Genomic DNA, 21,217 nt, shown 5'->3' on the forward strand with positions numbered 1-21,217 from the left:
ACCGTTAGAGATTTTCGGTGGGACTGACATGCAACTCGGTAGGACCGATATGGTTAGGGTTTGGGCATAACGTAATCTCGGTGAGACCGATTACACAAACTCGGTGAGACCAAATTTGGTAATTAGCTAACCAGAGAGTTGGTCAGGCAAACTCGGTGGGACCGATTTGCTCTTTCGGTGAGACCGAGTGGAACTCGATGAGACCGAAAAGTTACGAAGGGGAAACACTGAGTTTACATTGCAATCTCGGTGGGACCGATTCGCTCTTTCGGTGAGACCGAAAAGTTACGAAAGGGAAACAGAGAGTTTGCAACCCCATCTCGGTGAGACCGACATCATTATCGGTAGAACCGAATTGCTAGGGTTTGGCAGTGGCTAATGACAAGTGAAACTCGGTGGCGCCGGATAGGAAGAATCGGTAGGACCGAGTTTGGCTTAGGGTTTAGGTCATATGTGGATATGGGAAAGTAGTTGAGGGTTTTGGAGCATATCACTAAGCACATGAAGCAAGAGGCTCATTAAGCAACACCTCATCCCTCCTTGATAGTATTGGCTTTTCCTAAAGACTCAATGTGATCTTGGATCGCTAAAATATAAAATGAAGAGTCTTGAGCTTTTGAGCTTGAGCCAATCCTTTGTCCTTAGCATTTTGAGGGTTCCACTTTCACATTCATGCCATGCCAATCATTGAACTTTCATGAAATAATCATTTTGGAATAGCATTAGCTCAATGAGCTATATATTGTTATGAATTACCAAAACCACCTAAGAATAGTTGCACTTTCACTGAAGAACAATTTCACATTCCGAAACAACAAGATGCATATAATCTTATGAGAATCTTTGCGATCAACAGATGCACACACAATGAAAACAAAGTGCTAATGTTTGAATTGTGCACTTCAAATAAATTATATGTTCAAACTATGTATTTTCGATATCAACATTTAATATTTACGTGTGAGATAGATGTTCATGAATTTGCATTAATTTAAGAGCCATGCATGATTGTGATTGACAGGCACGACATTTGAGAGGTTGTTCGATACTATCCGTGGGTCTGTCTGAACATGTCCACAGACATACAGAAGGCCGGATTTGTCATGTCCTATTGCAGATGCTTTAACATCTTGGTACTAGTATAGTAGAGAACATGAAGAGAGTAAATCATTCCTAGCAAATTTGCATGCGCATAGCACCAAATTTGTGGGACGCATCCCGCATACAACCAAATTAATCGTGATGGAGATTTATCTGGAATTCTGGACCATCGCTTGCTGGTAGACGTATGAATCATGGTTCTTGCTAAGATCTGTATATGATGACAGGAGGTTTCTGAATTGGACGCCGCTTGTCCTCGCTCGACGAGAATTTTTGGTGGCCTCGCCAAGTTTGAGAGCAACTCTAGTCGAGTCGGCATATTGTCGGCTATACTAATGGTCAATGCAGTAATTTAGGGTTAAAATGACATTGGATGCAGGATCACGTTAAATGACAAAAGCGCGGTCCGGATGTATTTACTCGGATGGTCGACATGCGAGAGAAAAGGAAAATTGATGCCCGACATAGCATCGTTCAAGCAGCAGTAGGTAGACTCCAAAGGCGAGCGACGTTTCTATGCCCGAGTTCACCTAGGAACATTAAATTCGAAACAAAAGGTAAACTTTTCAGTAAAAAAATGTAGTTTTACACTAAAGAAGATGAAATTTCGTATGAGCTTGCAAATTTTCATGCCAAGATGACTTCGGGAGGGACTCCATAAAAAAAGGCAAAAACGGAGCTAGGAAAACTCGAGCAGCTTCGGCCATTTTGGAGTTCTGATTTTGTGTTTTGTCTTTACGGAGCTCCTCCTGAAGTCACCTCGGCACCAAACTTTTGCAAGCTCCTAGCAAATTACATGATATTTACCGCAAACAAAATCATATGATTTGACTTTCTTTTTAATTTACTGTGCACGCTGTAGCAGATGAGCTCGGGCTCAGCTTTGAATCCAAAGCAGCCATACAGCTAAAAATTGCCATCACCAGAGCTCAAAAGGCAGAAGTGAAAATTACCCGCCACCGAATACAACTGTGCCAAGCACAGACAGCAGCACTTTCATCCGGCGCAAGCCGGCCAGAGAGCAGCCACCGAACGATCGTCGGGGCCGGTCCCTCGGCGCTCGCCGTCCATCTGCATGTCCCGTTTGCACCACAGCTCCACTGTTCCAGGCCAACCCTGCCGCGATAGTAATAGGGCACCTTCCAGTCCAGGCCAGCCAGGGTCCCGGCGACCCTCCTACTCCTACTCCTACCCCTCCCAACTGCCGCTGCCACTGTGCTCACCGATTCTCAACGGAGGAAATGGCCATGCACAGCACACCACACCGCTAGGGTCGGTCCTCTACCTACCAACTCCCCCACTTTAACGCTAATCTCCAACAGAAAAAAGGCCAAAGGCGACGGAGGCTGGACTCACTGGACTGGAAGCCCTCACTCTCCCACACTGCTCACTGGTTGGTCGATGATGATAAAAACCTCCACACGATAGGAATCTCAAGCCACCCCCCTCCTCCTCCTCCTCCCGGCAGTTTCCTCCACGGCTCCACCACCCCGAGCCCAAGCCAACCGAGCAAAGCGCACGCCAAAGCGAGGGGCTTTGCCTCGAATCCTGGGCGAGCCGAGCCACGAGCCCCACCACCACTGCTTTCGCCTTTCCGTTCATTCCAAGAACCGGCGTACGTACATGGAGCCGGCGGCGGCGGACGGGGCCTCGGACGAGCCGGTGCACAAGGGGCGGACCAACTCCATCCTGCTCCCCATCCTCGCCGTGCTCCTCGCCTACCTGCTCTACCGCTACCTCCGCCCGCGCCTCCGCGGCCTGCGCCTCGACCGCCTGCCCTTCCGCGTCCCGGACTGCCTCCGCCGCCGCGGCAATGCCACCCGGACCACCCTGCTGCCATACTTCGCGCCCATCGCCGACCGCCTCGGCGCGCTGCAGCCCTACCTCGGCCCCATCGCCGACCGCCTCGGGGTCGGCGGCCCGCACGGCCACGGCGGCGGGTACGGCGGCGCCGACGCGCTCGTCAGGTTCCCCGGCGGCGAGGGCCTGTCGGTGGCCGCCATCCTCGAGGCGCCCGGGGAGGTGGTGGCCAAGTCGTCGCACAGCACGCTCTACCGCGCCGCCATGCGCTCCGGGGAGACGGCCGTGCTGCTCCGGTTCGTGCGCCCCGCGTGCGCCGTGGGCGCCGACGAGGCCGCCGCCGCCGCGCGCCGGATCGGCGCCGTCAGCCACCCGAACCTCGTGCCGCTCCGCGCCGTGTACGTCGGGCCCAGGGGCGAGAAGCTGCTCGTGCACCCCTTCTACGCCGCCGGCTCGCTCCACCGATTCTTGCAAGGTCAGTGCATGCGCATCACTCACTCTTGCTTTGGTCGACATGTTCATCCTGATTCGTACAAATGCACAATTTTGCTACGTCAAAAGTGCACATGAGCCCACACCGCAAATGAAACTTTTTCTTATTCTATTTGTTGCGACGAGATCACACATGAAACATTATACAATTACATTTCGTCACAAAGGGAAAAGCATGGCGTGGTTGCGAAGCGAGTTCGAAGACTCCAAAAAGGCAGATCAGCAGCTTTCACTAAACAAAAATCATTTGGGCCATCAGTTTCAACTTTCTTTTTCGATAATCAGTATCAACTTTTGAGGCAATGTGGAATGTGTTACACAGTTTGGTTATGGTACAGAGTCCATTTCTTATTTCCAGTTCATGTTCGCTGGTTCTTATTATTATTGCCTACTGCGGCCAGGCAGGAAACATTTCTCTGCTTTGGTTGTTAGCCTGAGACCTCACATGACACTGTCCTGAAGCAATGGTCCTGGCCATTAATGTTACATAAGGTCATTAGATCACCCTTCACAATCGTGATCGTTGGGGCATACAATCATTCCAGTGTGTTGCTCAGTTAAAACAGTGGTTAGTGCTGTATAGTCGTCTGTCAAACAGTAGTGAACATAGTCATTGTTGTGCCTTAATTGAAGGCACATGCACACATGTGCAGTCTTTTCAAGCCAAAACCATGCATTCATAATATTGGCATTTGTTGTGATGGTAGCTGATGATAGTCTGCCTGTGTGCTGCCATTTTCACAGAGGGGATCGCCGACTCGCAGAGATGGAGCCTGATCTGCAAGCTCTCCGTGTGCATCGCCAAGGGGCTCGACCACCTGCACACGGGGATGGAGAAGCCGATCATCCACGGCAACCTCAAGACGAGCAACATCCTCCTCGACGCCAGCTACGAGTGCAGGATCTCGGACTACGGCCTCTACCTCCTGCTCAACACCGGCGGCGCCCACGAGATGCTGGAGGCGTCGGCGGCGCAGGGGTACAAGGCGCCGGAGCTGGTCAAGATGAGGGACGCCACCAGGGAGAGCGACGTGTACAGCCTGGGCGTGGTGCTGCTGGAGATGCTCGCGCAGAAGGAGCCCGCCGGCGACGACGACCGCGCGCCCAGCTCCCGCGACATCTTCCTGCCGGCGTCGTTCAAGAACCTGGTGCTCGAGAGGAAGATCTCCGACGCCTTCAGCTCCGACCTCGTCAGGCAGAGCAGGAAGTCGGGGAACGAGAAGAAGCTGAACGCGTTCTTCGAGCTGGCCACGGCGTGCTGCAGCCCTTCGCCGTCGCTCCGGCCCAACACCAAGGAGATACTCAGAAGGCTTGAGGAGATAGCAAAATAATTAACTAAATGTGGGTAGGTTCACCATTCAGACGTAGCACGAGGCAAGGCTCAAGGAACGACTGAACCTCTGCTGGACGGAAAATTGGAGAATGGAGGCACACGGTTCAGATATCATGGAATGTGTATAGTCAGAGTGTAAGCGCAGTGGAGGCCATCGTCTCAAGAATATACTCATTGTACGTAATTTATTTTCTTGTGCTTTGCTTGAAACTGACCATGTACAAAGTGTTGAAAGAGTGGGGAAGGCGTATGCTGCATGTTCATGCATCAAAATCGCCATGTCGATGTAACCTTGGTCTGATCTGAGTGTTATATCAGATATGATTGGTAGGAGCATTTGCTGTGCAGCTTGTGATGTTCCCGGTGCATGTGCGGTTGTTCTACTTGTACGCACTGACAAGGGCCGGCAGGGAGTGATTCTCTCCAAGGGAATTATGCCCAGCGGTTGCCTGATTTCGGTCTCTGCACAGTCATGCTGTCCTTGACAGTGGCTAGATTCCGAAATAGTAAGAAATTAAGATTCGGAACTTTTGGTTGTAGCTAGATTGCTCAGCGGCATGGCCTCAAAAACAGGTCACCATCCACCACCTTCTCTTTCGCCGACACCAAAAGCGTAGCGTGCGTAACACACGGGCCTACAGTCTGCTGATTTATTTCGTAACCTCCAAATGAATCGCCTATTCACTATCCCACGTCAACAAATGATCATCCTGTGCTAGCTTATAAGCTTACCAAAAAAATCTTCGGCTTGACGCCGGAAAAACTTACTGATCATCTCGAGTCTCCTTGTCCCTGAATTATCGTAATGAGACGAAACATGAAAGGCATGTGTCATGGCCTCCGCTGGCCGAGTGATTATCAGGTGGGTGAGGCCTTGATTTGTGCCACCGGTTAGCCGCGGCGTCTCTCTCGCAGCGCAGGGAAAGCGGCAGCACGTGAAGCGCCAACGAACCCACCGAGAAAACTTGGAGCAAGCCTCCAAGCCTCCAAGCCGGGACCGCCTCTCGTCGTCCTCCAACTCCGCGGCCCCCTAATGGTAGATCTTGTCGGCACGTACATACGTCCGTAGGCCGTGGCGTAGATCAAATGCCCCTGCGCGCGCTCAGGCCGGCCGGCCGGTCCGGTCCGGTGCACGGACGCCTGCGCTCGCCGTGCCGTATCATCAATTTGCTAATGCACATGTCCCTTGGTCACAAATCTTACGATGTGTACTGTCGACGCGTTTTTACTGCCTCTGGCCCGTTGCCGACGCCGACGCCGATGCCATGGCCGTGCGCCGTGGTCCTCGCCCGTCCATTCGCGGCTACTACAGTTGTGCGCGCCGCCCGTCGTGTAGCGTCTTGTGGGCATGCGGCGTGCACCGTGTTTAACTTGGTAAGCTAAGCCGCACACGGCGAAGCGATCGGGGTCGGTGGGAGGCGGGTCACCGTACCTACCTATGCGTCGACATGTACCCGGTGTACGTACGTGCCGGGCCGCGACGGCGATGGCTGGGGAGAGGAGATGATGGTGGATTGGTGGTGGCGGTGGTTGCGCGTGGCTGGCGCGGCGGAGTAGGAGTGGTAGGGCGTCGGGGCGGTACCACGCGGATTGGGTGCGCGTGCACGGCGCCGAGCGCAGGGGGCTGCGTGGCCGGATGATAGATGCGTCGCACGCAGGCGCAGGCATGTGGGCGTCATGTGGTAGGGAGTTGGCTGTGGGTGCTACTACTGGGTGAGATAAGGCTCTGATAAGATGTGATTTGGCTACTGCCGCTCGCGATTCGCTGCTGCGCTGTCTACTCATTGCGAGAGTTGATGCTTGTCACTGAATGTGAATGGTACCGTACCGGAGTTAAATCAAGTGAAAGCAGCAGGTACCACTGCCGGTGCCGGGGTTTATTTATGTTGGGTTGCACTGCGGCGCTGCAATCATCGCTCTTCCGTGCGGCTTCATTCGTTCCTTTGCTGGGGCCGGGGGAAACGGGTTGGCCTTGGCCGTCGCCGGCCGAATGCAATATGGCATCGCGACCCAAAGCTTTTGCTGCGGTATTGCCGACTTGCAAGTTAAGTTTTTTTTAATGAACGAGCAAGCTCGGCTGAGATCCTTGCTTTTTCAACCTTGAACAGCGGTATTTGTTTTGATAGAGTATTTTTCATTAATTCATATTGAAACACAAGCAGATGTACAAAATACAACGAGCACACAGCCAGCCACTACACGACTAGGATGCACACAACCAATACACACACAAAGATATTCATCACAAAATCAAAACTATGCCTAGGTCAAATGAAAAAGAAAGAGAAAAGAAAAGGAGAAAGGACTTCGCCGAAGCAGTAGAAACAACCGTTGATGTGGCATGCCCTACTGCAAACATGACTAGTACACAAGTCATGGTGAGTACGTCGGTCAATGATGACAAGCGGTTGCAGGCAACTTCGGACGAATGAGGCAGCGACAATGCATGTGGATGAGGCGGATGTCGGAAAGAAAGTTGTTGATGCGAGTTGTAATTATGTAAGGACATGAGGACTACATTGTAAAAGAACAAAAATCTAAATGAAGGGAGGTGAGAAGGGGATCGGTAGAAGACCCCAGATTTTTCCCCAATGTCTCCTCTCCTTCATGAACCCTAGTTCACAAATCCATGAGTGACAAGATGGTATCAGGGCGGGACGAATCCTGTGTGGTTCTCCTGTGATTTCGATTGATTTTGGTCGTCGGTGCGGTGCGGTGCTGTGTCGCTCCTATTGTTGGAGGTGCTTCTGCTGCTGGCTTTGTTGTAGGTGTCGGGAAGCGACCTCGATTCTGCCTGAATCAAGTACAATCGGGGAGGCTCCTGCAGCTACCAGTTGAATTGAATAGAGCCTGGGCGTCTAGACTCCCTCCCGCGCTACAAGCTAATTTTTTCTCTCCTGCCATCCGGCGCCGTGAGCAGGTCTAGTTCGTCCCCAACTTGACTCTCGGACTCCTTGAGCTTCTGTGTTTTTAATTGCTTTAGAAGAAGAATCAGTGTTGCCTGGAGCTGCTTTGGTGGTCAGCTGGCCGGATTAAATAATACTATTTGCTAGTGTTGCAATCTGAAGTAATTGCCGTACTCTTTGGCACATTGTTGAGCTGTACTAGTTGGTTCCTCTTTGTGCTGCACGTATTTGATAAGAAGAACCAAGTACTAGTGTTGGAATATATTCTTGCTCACTGAACCATGGGAGATCCAAGTACAGAAAAGACAGGGGATTCTAGTGTTGATAAGATGTATGAAATATTTAGCAAAGTGCTTAAGCACCAGCAGGCTGCTGAGCCAGTTAAGCAGACACTTGAGCCAAATCCAGTCAGACTATCAGGACCTGGTGACTACATCAGTTGGGCACGCCATGCCAAATTGATTTTGAGCGCCAATGAGTATGATTATTTACTTGTTGGGAGTGAAGAAAGTTTGGAGAAAGGCGGTGCGGGCAGGAAACAAATCAATGATAAAGTACTAGTATGCCTGTTGGGAAGTATGGAACCAAAAATAAGAGAACAAGTGGAAGGCATGGACACTGTTTGTGAGGTCTGGTCATCTTTGAAGAAACAATTTGCAGGGAAAACAAATAAAATGCAAGCCACCCATATCATGCATGAGTTAACTAATTTGAAGCAGCGCTCAAGATCTGTAACAGAGTATCCAGGTGAAGTAAAAAAATTATATAGAAACTTACATTATCATCACCCTTTTGAACCTGTTGACAAGGATGACTTGGTAATTCATCATGTGTGGTTTGAGTCGTTTGTGAGCAAGCTCTTTCTTGATGGCCTAGACCAGGAACTAAACCTCCGTCGTCAATTGATATTTGCAATGCCTGAGTGGCCTAGTCTTGATGATATTATTTCTAGCATGATTGAGGAGGAGACTCGTTTGGCACAACCGAAGGAGGATGGTCAGGAGCGTGCAGATGCTCGTGCTGCATTATCCATACAACCTCGCCGTGCTACAAATTCCTTTGGTAAGGTGGATAAAAGCAAATTGCTTTGTGACCATTGCAAGAGAAAAGGACACACCAAGGATGAGTGTTTTGAGTTGCATGGTTATCCACCTTGGTGGGATAAAGGGAGATCTCAGCTAGGGGGAGCTCGGGGTTCAAACAAAAGACAAGCTAATTACAATGCATCTGCAAGGGAACTACCTGTGGTAGATATGCAAGCTCTTGAGGATTTCAAATCCAAGCTCAAATTCTCTGAAGGCTCATCTTCGTCCCAAGGTTCCTCCAAAGTTGATTCTAGCTTTAATGCCATCACCCAAGGTATGGAATCCCACCAAGCCCAGTCAAAATCATGGATAATTGATACTGGAGCTACTAACCACATGACAGGTGCCTCAAACTTGTTTACTTCCTACACACCTACCTCTGGTAAGGACAAAGTTCGTGTTGCTGATGGTTCCATGGCACCTATTACAGGACGTGGAACTGTCCAGTGTACCAAGACATTGTCCTTATCCCCAGTTCTGCATGTTCCTAAATTTCCTATCAGCCTATTATCAGTTAGCTCCATCACTAGTGCTCTCAAGTGTAGATGTTGGTTTGATCCTACCTGTTGTGCTTTTCAGAAGCTTGGGACAGGGAGAGTTCTCGGGACTGGGACCATGCATGAGGGACTCTACTATCTTGATGAAGGGGGAGATGAAATTGCTCTTGCAACCTGCATGTCTCCTACTCAAGAATTGTTACTTCATCACCGAAGATTGGGACACCTCTCTTTTGCTGCCATGTCACGTATTTATCCCTCTCTCTTTAACTTGTGTTCTATAGAATCCCTTGTATGCGACGCATGTGAATTAGCAAAATATACAAGGGGTACCTATCCTAGCAGGGGTTTGCGAAGTCATAAATCATTTGAAGTAATACATTCTGATGTTTGGGGGCCCTGTGAGGTTTATTCTGTTTCTGGACATCGGTGGTTTGTGACTTTCATTGATGGATTTAGTCGTTACACTTGGCTTTACCTTTTGAAGCATAAAAGTGATGTGTTCCCTGTTTTCAAAGATTTGTGTGCTCTCATTCAAAACCAGTTTGGAACAACTATAAAAACCTTACGTTCTGACAACGGTACTGAATATGTTAACATGGAGTTTGGACAGTTCCTTGCATCACATGGCATTGAACATCAAACTACATGCGTCAATACACCAGAACAGAATGGTGTTGCAGAACATAAGAATAGGCATTTACTTGAAGTTGCTCGTTCACTCATGTTCACCATGAATGTCCCTAAGTTTCTTTGGGGGAGGCAATAAAAACAGCAACATATTTAATAAATCGTATGCCTCTACGCACTCTTGAGTTTAAGACTCCAGCTGCGTGTCTTTTGAACACAAATGATTTTGTGGTACCTCCAAAGGTATTTGGTTGTGTTTCTTTTGTGCATGATTATCGAAATTCTGTTGGGAAATTAGATCCTCGTGGCATCAAATGTGTCTTTGTGGGCTATTCTCCTTCTCAAAAGGGCTATAGGTGTTGGTGTCCCTCTGAACGTCGATTCTTTGTGAGTATGGATGTGACCTTTCGTGAACATGAACCTTATTATCTTGGATCAGCCAATGACACTGGCATTGCTCTATCCCCACCTGAAGTAGGACAAGAGGGGGAGAGCAGTGGTGGAGGCACCCTTATTGGATCAATACTTGTCCCTACTCCAGATGCTTCTGCTCTTGATAATAATATTCCTGGACATGGGGATGAGATAAATCATGAGGAGAGTAACAATTCTGGTCATGGAGACATGCAAGATGCAACAGGAGATTCATTATCACCTTCATAGAATGTTGATCACTCAGCACATGATGACCCAGGCACCGATGATCACTCTCCTAGTCCTATTGCTCCTACTAGCACCATGGGTGAGAGTGATAACCAATTGTCGACATCTGTTCCGCGAGGTAATTTACCCATTGCCTTGAGAAAACCAACTAGAACCTCAAATCTTCCTCCACACCTAAAAGACTACGATGTTGGTTATAAACACAACATAGCCAATTTCATCTCCTACAAACATTGTAGCCCATCCTTTCAGAGCTTCATTACATCTCTATATTCCACATCCATACCTACTAACTTCGACATAGCCAAGGAGGATCCAAAGTGGAGGGAAGCAATGCTTGAAGAGATGCGAGCTTTGGAAAAGAACAAAACCTGGGAGCTTGTGGATCTACCACCAGGTAAACAACCTGTAGGTTGCAAGTGGGTTTTCAACATTAAGCATACCCCGGAGGGTAAAGTGGATAGATATAAAGCTCGCCTTGTGGCAAAGGGATATACCCAAACATATGGAATTGATCATGAGGAAACATTTGCACCTGTAGCAAAAATGAATTCTGTTAGAACACTCATATCATGTGCAACAAACTTGAACTGGAACATTCACCAGATGGATGTAAAAAATGCCTTTCTTCATGGTGACCTTCAAGAAGAAGTGTATATGGAGATGCCACCAGGGTTCGAGTCCGGCTATGTTACTAGAAAGGTACTTCGCTTACGTCGCTCCTTGTACGGGCTCAAACAATCGCCGAGGGCCTGGTTTGATAGGTTTCGGCGTGTTATGTTGAGAATTGGGTACACTCAGAGCAATGCAGATCACACCATGTTTTACAAACGCAGAATGAGCAAGGTTGTCGTCCTCATTGTATATGTGGATGACATTGTTATCACAGGTGATGACCAAGAGGAAATTGTTCACTTAAAACATCATCTTGCGCGAGAATTTGAAGTCAAGGATTTGGGACACTTGAGATATTTTCTTGGGATAGAAGTATCTAGAGGAACAAAAGGTATTTTCCTTTCCCAAAGAAAATATGTCCTAGACCTACTACAAGAGGCAGGTATGCTTGGGTGTCGTCCAGCTGCAACCCCAATCGAGCAAAACCATTGCCTGATGAGTGATTCAGGAAAACCCGTGGACCGTGAATGCTATCAAAGATTAGTCGGTAAGCTCATTTACCTGTCTCATACTCGACCAGATATTGCGTTTGCTGTTAGTGTAGTGAGCCAATTCATGCATGACCCAAGATCATATCATATGGATGCCGTGACTCGAATCCTACGCTATTTGAAGGGGTGTCCTGGAAAGGGTTTACTGTACAGTCATCAGGGAAACCTCCAGGTTGAGTGTTATACTGATGCAGATTGGGCAGGCTCACTGGATGATCGACGATCAACATCTGGGTACTGTACCTTCGTTGGTGGGAATTTAGTTTCATGGCACAGCAAGAAGCAAACTGTTGTGGCTAGATCCACAGCAGAGGCTGAGTTTCGATCTATGGCACATGGTGTATGTGAGGTATTATGGTTAAAGATATTACTGACAGAACTAGGGTTGTTCAAGGAATCACCACTGATGCTATACTGTGATAACAAGGCCGCCATTGATATTGCAAATAACCCAATGCAACATGATAGAACCAAACATGTGAAAATTGATCGTCACTTTATCAAAGAGAAAATGGATAGAGGGATAATATGTATGCCTTATGTAAGTTCATCTAGTCAAGTAGCGGATATACCTACAAAAGGTCTACATGAGAAATCATTCTCTATTTTCTGTAGCAAGATGGGTCTGTATGATATATTCACCCCATCTTGAGGGAGAGTGTTGATGTGAGTTGTAATTATGTAAGGACATGAGGACTACATTCTAAAAGAACAAAAATATAAATGAAGGGAGGTGAGAAGGGGATCGGTAGAAGACCCCAGATTTTTCCCCAGTGTCTCCTCTCCTTCATGAACCCTAGTTCACAAATCCATGAGTGACAAGAAAAGTTAACCGAGACAAGGATGAACAAATTATGAAGGTGATGACACATCTTAGCAAAGGAAAAGATGGAACCTTGCGTATTCTATGTGGTCCAGGATTTATGCCAGTTATACATAAAGAAAGAGTGCATGTTAAATGTGAGAGTGTTGCTGGTTTAAAGGAGACCATGCAAGTGCATGCACGCACAAAACTAGAAAAGATTTGTTTGTTTTCTAACCAACGTGCAAAAGAATATCATGGATGCCTTTGGAGAAATAATGGGACGTGGAAACCATGGAGGAAAATAGGAAGAGGAGCAGTATCCACGTACATGCTACAGATACATTTCCAAGTCAACCTGTTGGAAATACTACAGATACATTTCCAAGTCAACCTGTTGGAAATATGAGCAATTTACCAAATGATTTTATTAACAGAAATATTAGATAAAGCATGACTAATATAGCCGCGATAAAGCAAGTCATGCAACCTGACGGAGAACAAGTAAATAGCATTTGCATATATGAACTTGAACTGAACACATCTAGGACAGTCACTAGATCATGTTGCATATATGAAGTAGAACCTAACACATGTAGGGCAAGTACTAGTACGAGAAACTGTGGCAGGACATCTGACAGAAAGAAGAAGAACACATACGGGACAGCAGCAGCAGAAGCACTGGACTTGGGGTCGACATCCTCTCCAGCCATGTTGTTGCTGAGGTAGTCGACGTCGGGAAAGAAGTCGTCGTTGGGGAAGTAGTCGTCGGAGTCCGTGATGAAGAAGCCAGTAGTCGCGCAGAGCGTTCCCCAAAAACCTTATCACCCTTTTCCCGTACAGGACTCAAAAGGTGCGGTCTCGGAGGCCTACTGTCCCGACATGCGGTGCACGCCGCAAGCCGGGATGAGGAAGACAGCAACAGCTCAGAAATGGAACCGATGGCGAGGAAAGGAGTAGTTCTGGTGCGTCTCTCTGGGAGGAGCGACCTCCCTTTTATAGGCGCAAGAGAAGGAGGCGAGAGGGTAGCTACGGGAGGCCAGTAGTCGCGTAGAGCGCTCCCCAAAAACCTTATCACCCTTCTCCCGTACAGGACTCAAAAGGTGCGGTCTCGGAGGCCTACTGTCCCGACATGCGGTGCACGCCGCAAGCCGGGATGAGGAAGACAGCAGCAGCTCAGAGATGGAACCGATGGCGAGGAAAGGAGTAGTTCTGGTGCGTCTCTCTGGGAGGAGAGACATCCCTTTTATAGGCGCAAGAGAAGGAGGCGAGAGGGCAGCGACGGGAGGCGAAACGAACAGCCAGCAGCCGAAGGGCTGCACCGTTCGCATTCGAACTCCACTTTCGCAAAAATCTTTTCAGCTTCCGTGTGACCTTTCGTATACCCGTAGTGTGTGGCAAAAATTTAGATATCGGCTCGGCTCATTCCCTCCCCGCGTCGCGTCGTGACGAGGCGTGGCGTGGCGTGGCGAGGCGGGCGATGGAGGAGGAGCGCGCGTGGATATCTCTCTTGTTCTCATGCTCGTACAAGTGGGGAAAGAACCTCCCTTATAAGGAGGTCCAACTCCCACTAAACTAGCAATGTGGGACTAAACTTTAGTAGTATCCCTTGCCTTGCACAAATTGGCTAAGTGGGCCTCTAGGATTTATTAGGAATTTCTGAAATAGTTATTGGGCTGCCCAAAATAGACTAAATTCCAGCAATCCCCCACCAGATCCCAGAGGCACACAGAAATTTGCCTTTGGTTCCAAAACATTGTTTTATATACCGGTACTGCAGTGGAGACTGTTAAGTTGAACTTCCACCTAGAACTCTATGCTACACTAGTAAGCAACTTGAACAGTGGACTGGGCTTTGAACTGCAAGTTTTTTGCGAATCTAGCTTCACATAAAGCCTTGACCGATACGTGGCTACTATGGGTCTTCCCCGCGGGTGGAGCTTATGCGTCATACTCCGTGACCTTTCATGAGTTTACTAGAGAGAACCCTACTCTCATAGATTGCGATGTTTGACAATCAGACTCATATAGGTGTGTTCTTCGAAAGATGTTCTGCAGGATAACATCTCTGCTTAAATAAGCCACTTAGAACACATTAAGATATACATCAACTTGCCATGCAGATTAGGAGAGTATTGCATCTTCATGGAGTGGTATTGTGAATAGTAAGGATACTCTCCTCTCAGTTGACCAACAACTTGTCTTCCACATCTAATTCACGGGATCTCCGATCACAAAGAATAGGTTACCACTGTGAACAACTCATATTGTGGGTCTCATACCCATCTCTTTCGATGCATTATCTATCACATTACGTGATAGACCCTTAGTAAAAGGATCTGCCATATTTTTAGACGTTTGGATATAATCCAATGCAATAACTCCGGAGTTTTTCATTTTCCTGACAGACTTTAATCTTCTCTGAACATGTCTTGATGGCTTCATATTATCCTTTGAGCTGCTCACTTTCGTGATCACAGTTTGATTGTCGCAGTTCATAAGGATACCCGGTACAGGTTTCTCAACAACCGGGAAGTCATTCAAGAGCCGGCGAAGCCAATCTGCTTCGACCGTAGCTGTATCTAGTGTTGTGAGTTCTGCTTCCATTGTTGACCTCGTTAAGATGGTTTGCTTGCAAGACTTCCAAGAAACAGCGCCACCTCCATGAGTGAATACATAACCGCTTGTGGCCTTTATCTCATCAGCATCTGAGATCCAGTTTGAGTCACTATATCCTTCAAGCACCTTTGGGTGCCCGGTGTAGTGAATTCCATAATTCGCAGTGCCTTTCAAATAATGCAAAACTCTTTCTAGAGCTTTTCAATGCACATCTCCTGGTTTTGAGACAAACCGACTCAGTTTGTTAACAGCGAAAAAGATGTCAGGTCTTGTAGCACTGGCTAAGTACATAAGCGAGCCAATAATCTGAGAATACTTCAATTGGTCTCTAGCAATTTTTCGATTCTTCCGAAGTAACACACTTGCATCATAAGGTGTTGGAGAGGGCTTGCAGTCACTATAGCCAAAGCGACTCAAGATCTTTTCCACATAGTGAGATTGAAGCAATGTAATCCCACCATCATCGTCTCCCAACAACTTAATGTTCAGAATGACATCAGCCACTCCTAAATCCTTCATCTCAAAACTGCGAGATAGAAAATTCTTGACCTCCTTAATAACATTCAGATTTGTTCCAAAAATCAGTATGTCGTCAACATACAAGCAAAGGATAACTCCCTCGCCCCCACCATGGCGATAGTACACACATTTGTCAGCTTCATTTACAACAGAGCCTGTGGCTGTTAAAGTTCTTTCAAACTTCTCATGCCACTGTTTAGGTGCTTGCTTGAGTCCATATAAAGACTTCAACAACTTGCACACTTTTCATTTCTGACCATCTACTACAAACCCATCTGGTTGTTCCATATAGATTTCCTCGTCCAACTCTCCATTTAGGAAAGCAGTCTTAACATCCATTTGATGAACGAGAAGACCATGTGAGGCAGCTAGTGAAAGTAGAACTCGAATAGTGGTCAGTCGAGCCACAGGTGAGTAAGTATCAAAGAAGTCTTCACCTTCCTTTTGGGTATATCCCTTAGCCACGAGCCGAGCCTTGTACTTTTCAATAGTACCATCAGGCCTAAGTTTCTTCTTGAATACCCATTTGCATCCTATAGGTTTGCACCCATAAGAACGATCAGTTATCTCCCAAGTTTCATTCACCAAGATGGAATCCATCTCGCTACGAACTGCTTCCTTCCAGTAGTCAGCATCTTCAGATGCATAGGCCTCTGAAATAGAACTGGGAGTGTCATCTATGAGGTACACAAGAAAATCATCACCAAAGGACTTTGCAGTCCTCTGTCTCTTGCTCCTAATAGGAACTTCATTGTTCTCCTCCCCAGAACTTTCAAAGTATTCCATCGAAATTGTAGGTTCGGTAATTGATGAAGCTATGTACCTAGGGTAGGGTCATGGACCTGTCCTAACTGCCCTACCCAAGGACATCTCTAGAAGAAATCACCTTTCAATCGACTTGGAGGTGTTCCACTCGACAGACTCGAAGACACTCGACCAAGAAGCAATCACTCGACCAAGATCCAACCACTCGACGGTCAGGAGACCTAAAGTCACTCCGCACGCTAACGGTCGGTCATTAAGTAGCTTTTATGGTCATCATAGCACTTTATTAGGGGCGTTACCAGTAACGCCCGACCTTAATGTACTTAAAACCCTGCATAACTCTATATAAGCCACCCCCTCCTCAGTGTAGAGGGTGCGCACCCCTGTAATTCATACACACATAATCCAGTCGACCGCCTCCGGGCTCCGAGACGTAGGGCTATTACTTCCTCCGAGAAGGGCCTGAACTCGTAAACCTCGTGTGCTTACAACTACTCCATAGCTAAGATCTCACCTCTCCATACCTACCCCCCTACATTACTGTCAGACTTAGAACCACGACAGTTGGCGCCCACCGTGGGGCGATGTCTTAGCGATTTGTTGGAGGAGTTGCGATCTTTTCCGATCCAAATCATCATGGTTTCTGGTGGAGTTTTGGTGGAGGGCCGCGAGATCCGTCTCGGCGCGCTCATGTTCATCGCCGACGAGTCCGCTTGGCTTCAGGAGGCTCCGCTCGACGTCGACGCACTCCCTGTCCGCGGGGCAACGCACTTTCGCGCATGCGTTCGCGGCGTCCTCTTGCGGCAACCGTCGACCCATTATCGGTCGGCCCCTGTGTTGTCCTCCCTCCCTGTTTCCCGCCGGCGCAAGCGCTCCGGTTGGTCGAGACTGCAGCGGTGGGTGAGACACGCGGTGGCATGCCAGTCGGCCACCCCTAAAGTCGCGGCGATCGAGCTCGACGAATCCCTCTACGGCCTGTTCGACCTGTCGACTGGCTCCACAGAGACCGCATCCGAGTGCGACAACAGTGATCCGGCGGCGGAGGTTCTGATGGTCGATGGACCGCGCAGTCCTCCCGGTTTTCCCCGCACCGACAGAGGCGCAGGTGGAGGCGACCTGTCGCATCCCCATGAGGAATATCTCTCCGAGCCTCTCACGTCACTGCAGAGAGAAGAACTTCATCGCCGGAACATGGATGCACTGCACACTCCTATCGTTGGACAAACCCCCAAGGCTCGTGCCTTGGAGGACGCGTGCCTGGCAAACTTGGCTGAGCGCACTCGACTGGAGAACCTCCAGCGAGCACTCGACGAGCGTGCGCGACAACGGGTTCCATAATCCAGTCAACGTCATCTCTTTCCGCCCCTGCAGGTATATCGAACTCCGATTCAGAATTTAGCAGCTGCAGCCCGTATAGCAGAGTCGATTCATCCTTCCGAGTCAGACGCTGGCAGAGGCTTGCTGCAGATCAGAGCGTTACTCCGGGCAGCAGGAGACCAGAATTCCGCTGTTTCTCAGTCGCGGAACAGGATTCATAGCAGATCCATTGCTGCAGACACAGTCCAGTCGGCTCATAGCCCAAGATCGCCCCCGAGGCGTGAGGGACGTGGGGGCCGGCGTGATCAGTACAGAAACCGTGAGCAGTATGATCACCGATTCGATCGTGACGATCGACGTCAAGTGCCCACCCCTCCCCTGAGGAGTGGATCGTATGTGCCTCGACAACAGGATGACAGGCGCCCTCATAGTGTTGGGCGAAGCATTCCAGTCGACCCCAGGGAACCAGGCTTTGATGCGAGTTCAATTCTCGTTCAAGGTTTGGTCGACAGGAACAGAGCTCATCGAGAAGGTCACGACAGAGATGCACCTACCAGCAGCAGAGTACATGTTTCGGGGCCTGAGTGCTTTAGTAGAGCCATCAGGGCTGCTGTGATTCCTCCCAACTTCAGGTTCGCGACTGGAGTCAGTAAGTTCACTGGTGAGTCCAAGCCCGACTTGGCTTGAAGACTACCGAGTGGCTGTCCAGATCGGCGGTGGCAATGATGAAGTGGCCATGAAGCACCTGCCTCTCATGTTGGAGGGCTCGGCCAGAGCGTGGCTGAATCAGTTAGCACCCAGCAGCATTTACACTTGGGAAGATCTCGCCCGAGTGTTTGTCACCACATTGAAGGAACATGCAAGCGACCGGCAGGGCTGACGGAACTGCGGTCTTGCGTGCAGAAGCCGAATGAAACTTTGAGGGATTACATCCAGAGGTGGATCACGTTACATCACACGGTAGAGAATGTGCCTGATCACCAAGCAGTCTGCGCCTTCAAAGAAGGCGTCAAGTACATAGAACTGAATCTGAAATTCGGTTGAACCAGAGACATGTCTCTGAATCGGATGATGGAGATTGCCACCAAGTACGCTAATGGTGAAGATGAGGATCGACTCCGGAGTGGCAAGCACAAGTCAGTCGCCCAGGAAACCGGAGGAGGAAATTTCAATCGGAAACAGAAGCGGAAAGCCAAGCCAGCTGCTCCTCGGGAAGCCTTGGCTGTAACTCAAGGAAAGTTTAAGGGGAAACCCAAAGGGCCTTGGAACCCCAAGAAAGTTAAAGACCAAGACGGAAATGATGTGTTGGATTTGCCATGTCACATCCACACCAAGAAAGATGAAGAGGGTAAGCTCATTTACCCAAAACATACCACTCGACAGTGTCGGCTCTTGATCCAGCAGTTCCAGGGCAAACAACCCAAAGATAAGGAAAAGGAGCCGGACAAAGTTGAGGACAAGGAAGACAGTGATGATGGATACCCCCAGGTCAATTCCACCTTGATGATTTTTGCTGATGTTGAAAGCAAAAGTCGACTGAAAGTTATCAACCGTGAGGTGAATATGGTTGCTCCGGCGACACCCAGTTATCTGAAGTGGTCTCAGACTGCCATCACATTCGACCAGTCCGATCACCCAACGCACATTGCCATCCCTGGGAGGCAAGCTTTGGTGGTCGACCCAGTTGTTGAAGGCACTCGACTGACCAAAGTCTTGATGGATGGTGGCAGTGGTTTGAACATACTGTATGCTGAGACGTTGAAAGGGATGGGCATTCCGATGTCCAGACTCAGTACCAGCAACATGAGTTTCCATGGAGTCATTCCTGGGAAGAAGGCTGAGTCACTCGGCCAAATTGCTCTTGATGTGGTTTTCGGTGATTCCAAGAATTACCGCAAAGAAAAGTTGACGTTCGAAGTTGTGGATTTCCAGAGTGTTTATCACGCTATTTTGGCCAGGCCAGCTTATGCACGTTTCATGGCTCGACCATGTTATGTGTATCTCAAATTGAAGATGCCTGGTCCCAAAGGTGTGATCACTGTTACGGGCAATCAGAAGAAAGCAGAAGAGTGTTTTTAGAAAGGCTCAAAGATCGCTGATGCTCAGATGGCAGTGGTGGAGCTGCAGGAGTACCAGAAGACTGCAAACCCGAGTGATTTGTTGCGAGCCAAGAAGCCCGCTACAGAATCAGCTTTTCAGTCGTCTGGTGAAACGAAGCCGGTTCACATTCACCCGACCGATCCCAGCGTTGCTCCAACTCATATCTCAACAACACTCGACTCCAAATAGGAAGAAGCGCTCATCCAGTTCCTCCGTGAGAAGTGGGACATCTTCGCATGGAAGCCTTCTGACATGCCGGGTGTTTCCAGGGGGCTGGCTGAGCATCGCCTACGAGTCAACTCAAAAGTGAAACCTGTCAAAGAACATCTCCGACGGTCCGCCATCCAGAAGAGAAAGGCTATTGGTGAGGAGGTGGCTCGGCTCTTAGCAGCGGAGTTCATCCGAGAGATTTACCACTCCGAGTGGCTCGCCAACGTTGTCATGGTCCCCAAGAAGGACAAGTCACTTCACATGTGCATTGACTTTAAACATATCAATCGGGCCTGCCTGAAAGATCATTTTCCTCCCCCCCCCCCCGCATCGACCAGATAGTCGAATCGACTGCGGGATGTGAGCGACTGTCTTTTTTAGACGCCTATTCTGGGTACCATCAGATCCGTCTGTATGGACCTGACGAGATCAAAACAGCTTTCATCACTCCATTCAGGTGCTTCTGTTATGTTACCATGCCATTCGGCCTCAAGAATGCCGGGGCCACATTCATGAGGATGATTCAGAAGTGTTTGCTTACTCAAATCAGTCAGAATGTGGAAGCATACATGGATGATATTGTGGTCAAGTCATGGAAGGGTTCCGACCTGCTGACTGACCTTGCTGAAACCTTTGCCAACCTCAGGAGGTATGATATCAAGCTTAATCCATCAAAGTGCACATTCGGAGTTCCTGGCGGAAATTTACTCGGTTTTCTCGTTTCCGAACGGGGAATCGACGCCAATCTAGAAAAAGTCGGTACTATACTCCGGATGAAACGTGATGTGCGAGTGCACGATGTCCAAAAGCTTACTGTTTGCTTGGCCGCTTTAAGTCGATTCATCTCTCGTCTCGGTGAAAAGGCATTGCCTCTTTACCGATTGATGAAGAAGTCAGACAAGTTCGAGTGGACTCCTGAAGCTGATGCAGCGTTTGCAGAGCTCAAAGCTCTCTCTCCACCCAGCCGGTGCTTGCTGCCCCAATCAGCAAAGAACCTTTGCTGATTTACATTGCAGCCACGGGACAAGTCGTCAGTACGGTACTTACGGTCGAGCGGGAAGAAGAAGGAAAAGCCTTCAAAGTTCAGCGCCCAGTATATTATGTTTCTGAAGTTTTGACCCCGTCGAAGCAAAGATATCCTCATTATCAGAAGCTTGTATATGGGATTTATATGACCACAAAGAAGGTTGCTCACTACTTCTCTGATCATTC

At 48.7% G+C, this 21,217-nt stretch overlaps 2 protein-coding genes across 2 annotated transcripts; both read left to right on the forward strand.

Moving 5' to 3' along the window:
* The first annotated feature begins 2,269 nt into the window (after positions 1-2,269).
* Positions 2,270-5,056, forward strand: LOC125513950 (putative kinase-like protein TMKL1). Its single transcript, XM_048679185.2, has 2 exons — positions 2,270-3,376; positions 4,138-5,056. Exons 1-2 carry the CDS (start codon positions 2,725-2,727, stop codon positions 4,722-4,724), a joined length of 1,239 nt encoding a protein of 412 aa, XP_048535142.1. The 5' UTR covers positions 2,270-2,724; the 3' UTR covers positions 4,725-5,056.
* A 2,171-nt stretch (positions 5,057-7,227) lies between these two features.
* LOC147965619 (uncharacterized) lies at positions 7,228-9,691 on the forward strand. The gene is made up of 2 exons (XM_087528288.1): positions 7,228-8,991; positions 9,297-9,691. Exons 1-2 carry the CDS (start codon positions 7,914-7,916, stop codon positions 9,338-9,340), a joined length of 1,122 nt encoding a protein of 373 aa, XP_087384414.1. The 5' UTR covers positions 7,228-7,913; the 3' UTR covers positions 9,341-9,691.
* Positions 9,692-21,217: the final 11,526 nt, after the last annotated feature.

Source organism: Triticum urartu, chromosome 6A, assembly GCF_056163025.1.
Source record: "Triticum urartu cultivar PI428250 chromosome 6A, HENAU_Tu73, whole genome shotgun sequence".
NCBI lineage: Eukaryota > Viridiplantae > Streptophyta > Magnoliopsida > Poales > Poaceae > Triticum > Triticum urartu.

Bases quoted from the DNA above. Each gene is read 5' to 3' on its own strand.
- LOC147965619 (XM_087528288.1), top strand. From the start codon at position 7,914: ATGGGAGATCCAAGTACAGAAAAGACAGGGGATTCTAGTGTTGATAAG. The intron at 8,992-9,296 runs GTATGGAATCCC...TGTGCTTTTCAG, and splicing joins CTTTAATGCCATCACCCAAG to AAGCTTGGGACAGGGAGAGT.
- LOC125513950 (XM_048679185.2), top strand. From the start codon at position 2,725: ATGGAGCCGGCGGCGGCGGACGGGGCCTCGGACGAGCCGGTGCACAAG. The intron at 3,377-4,137 runs GTCAGTGCATGC...CCATTTTCACAG, and splicing joins GCTCCACCGATTCTTGCAAG to AGGGGATCGCCGACTCGCAG.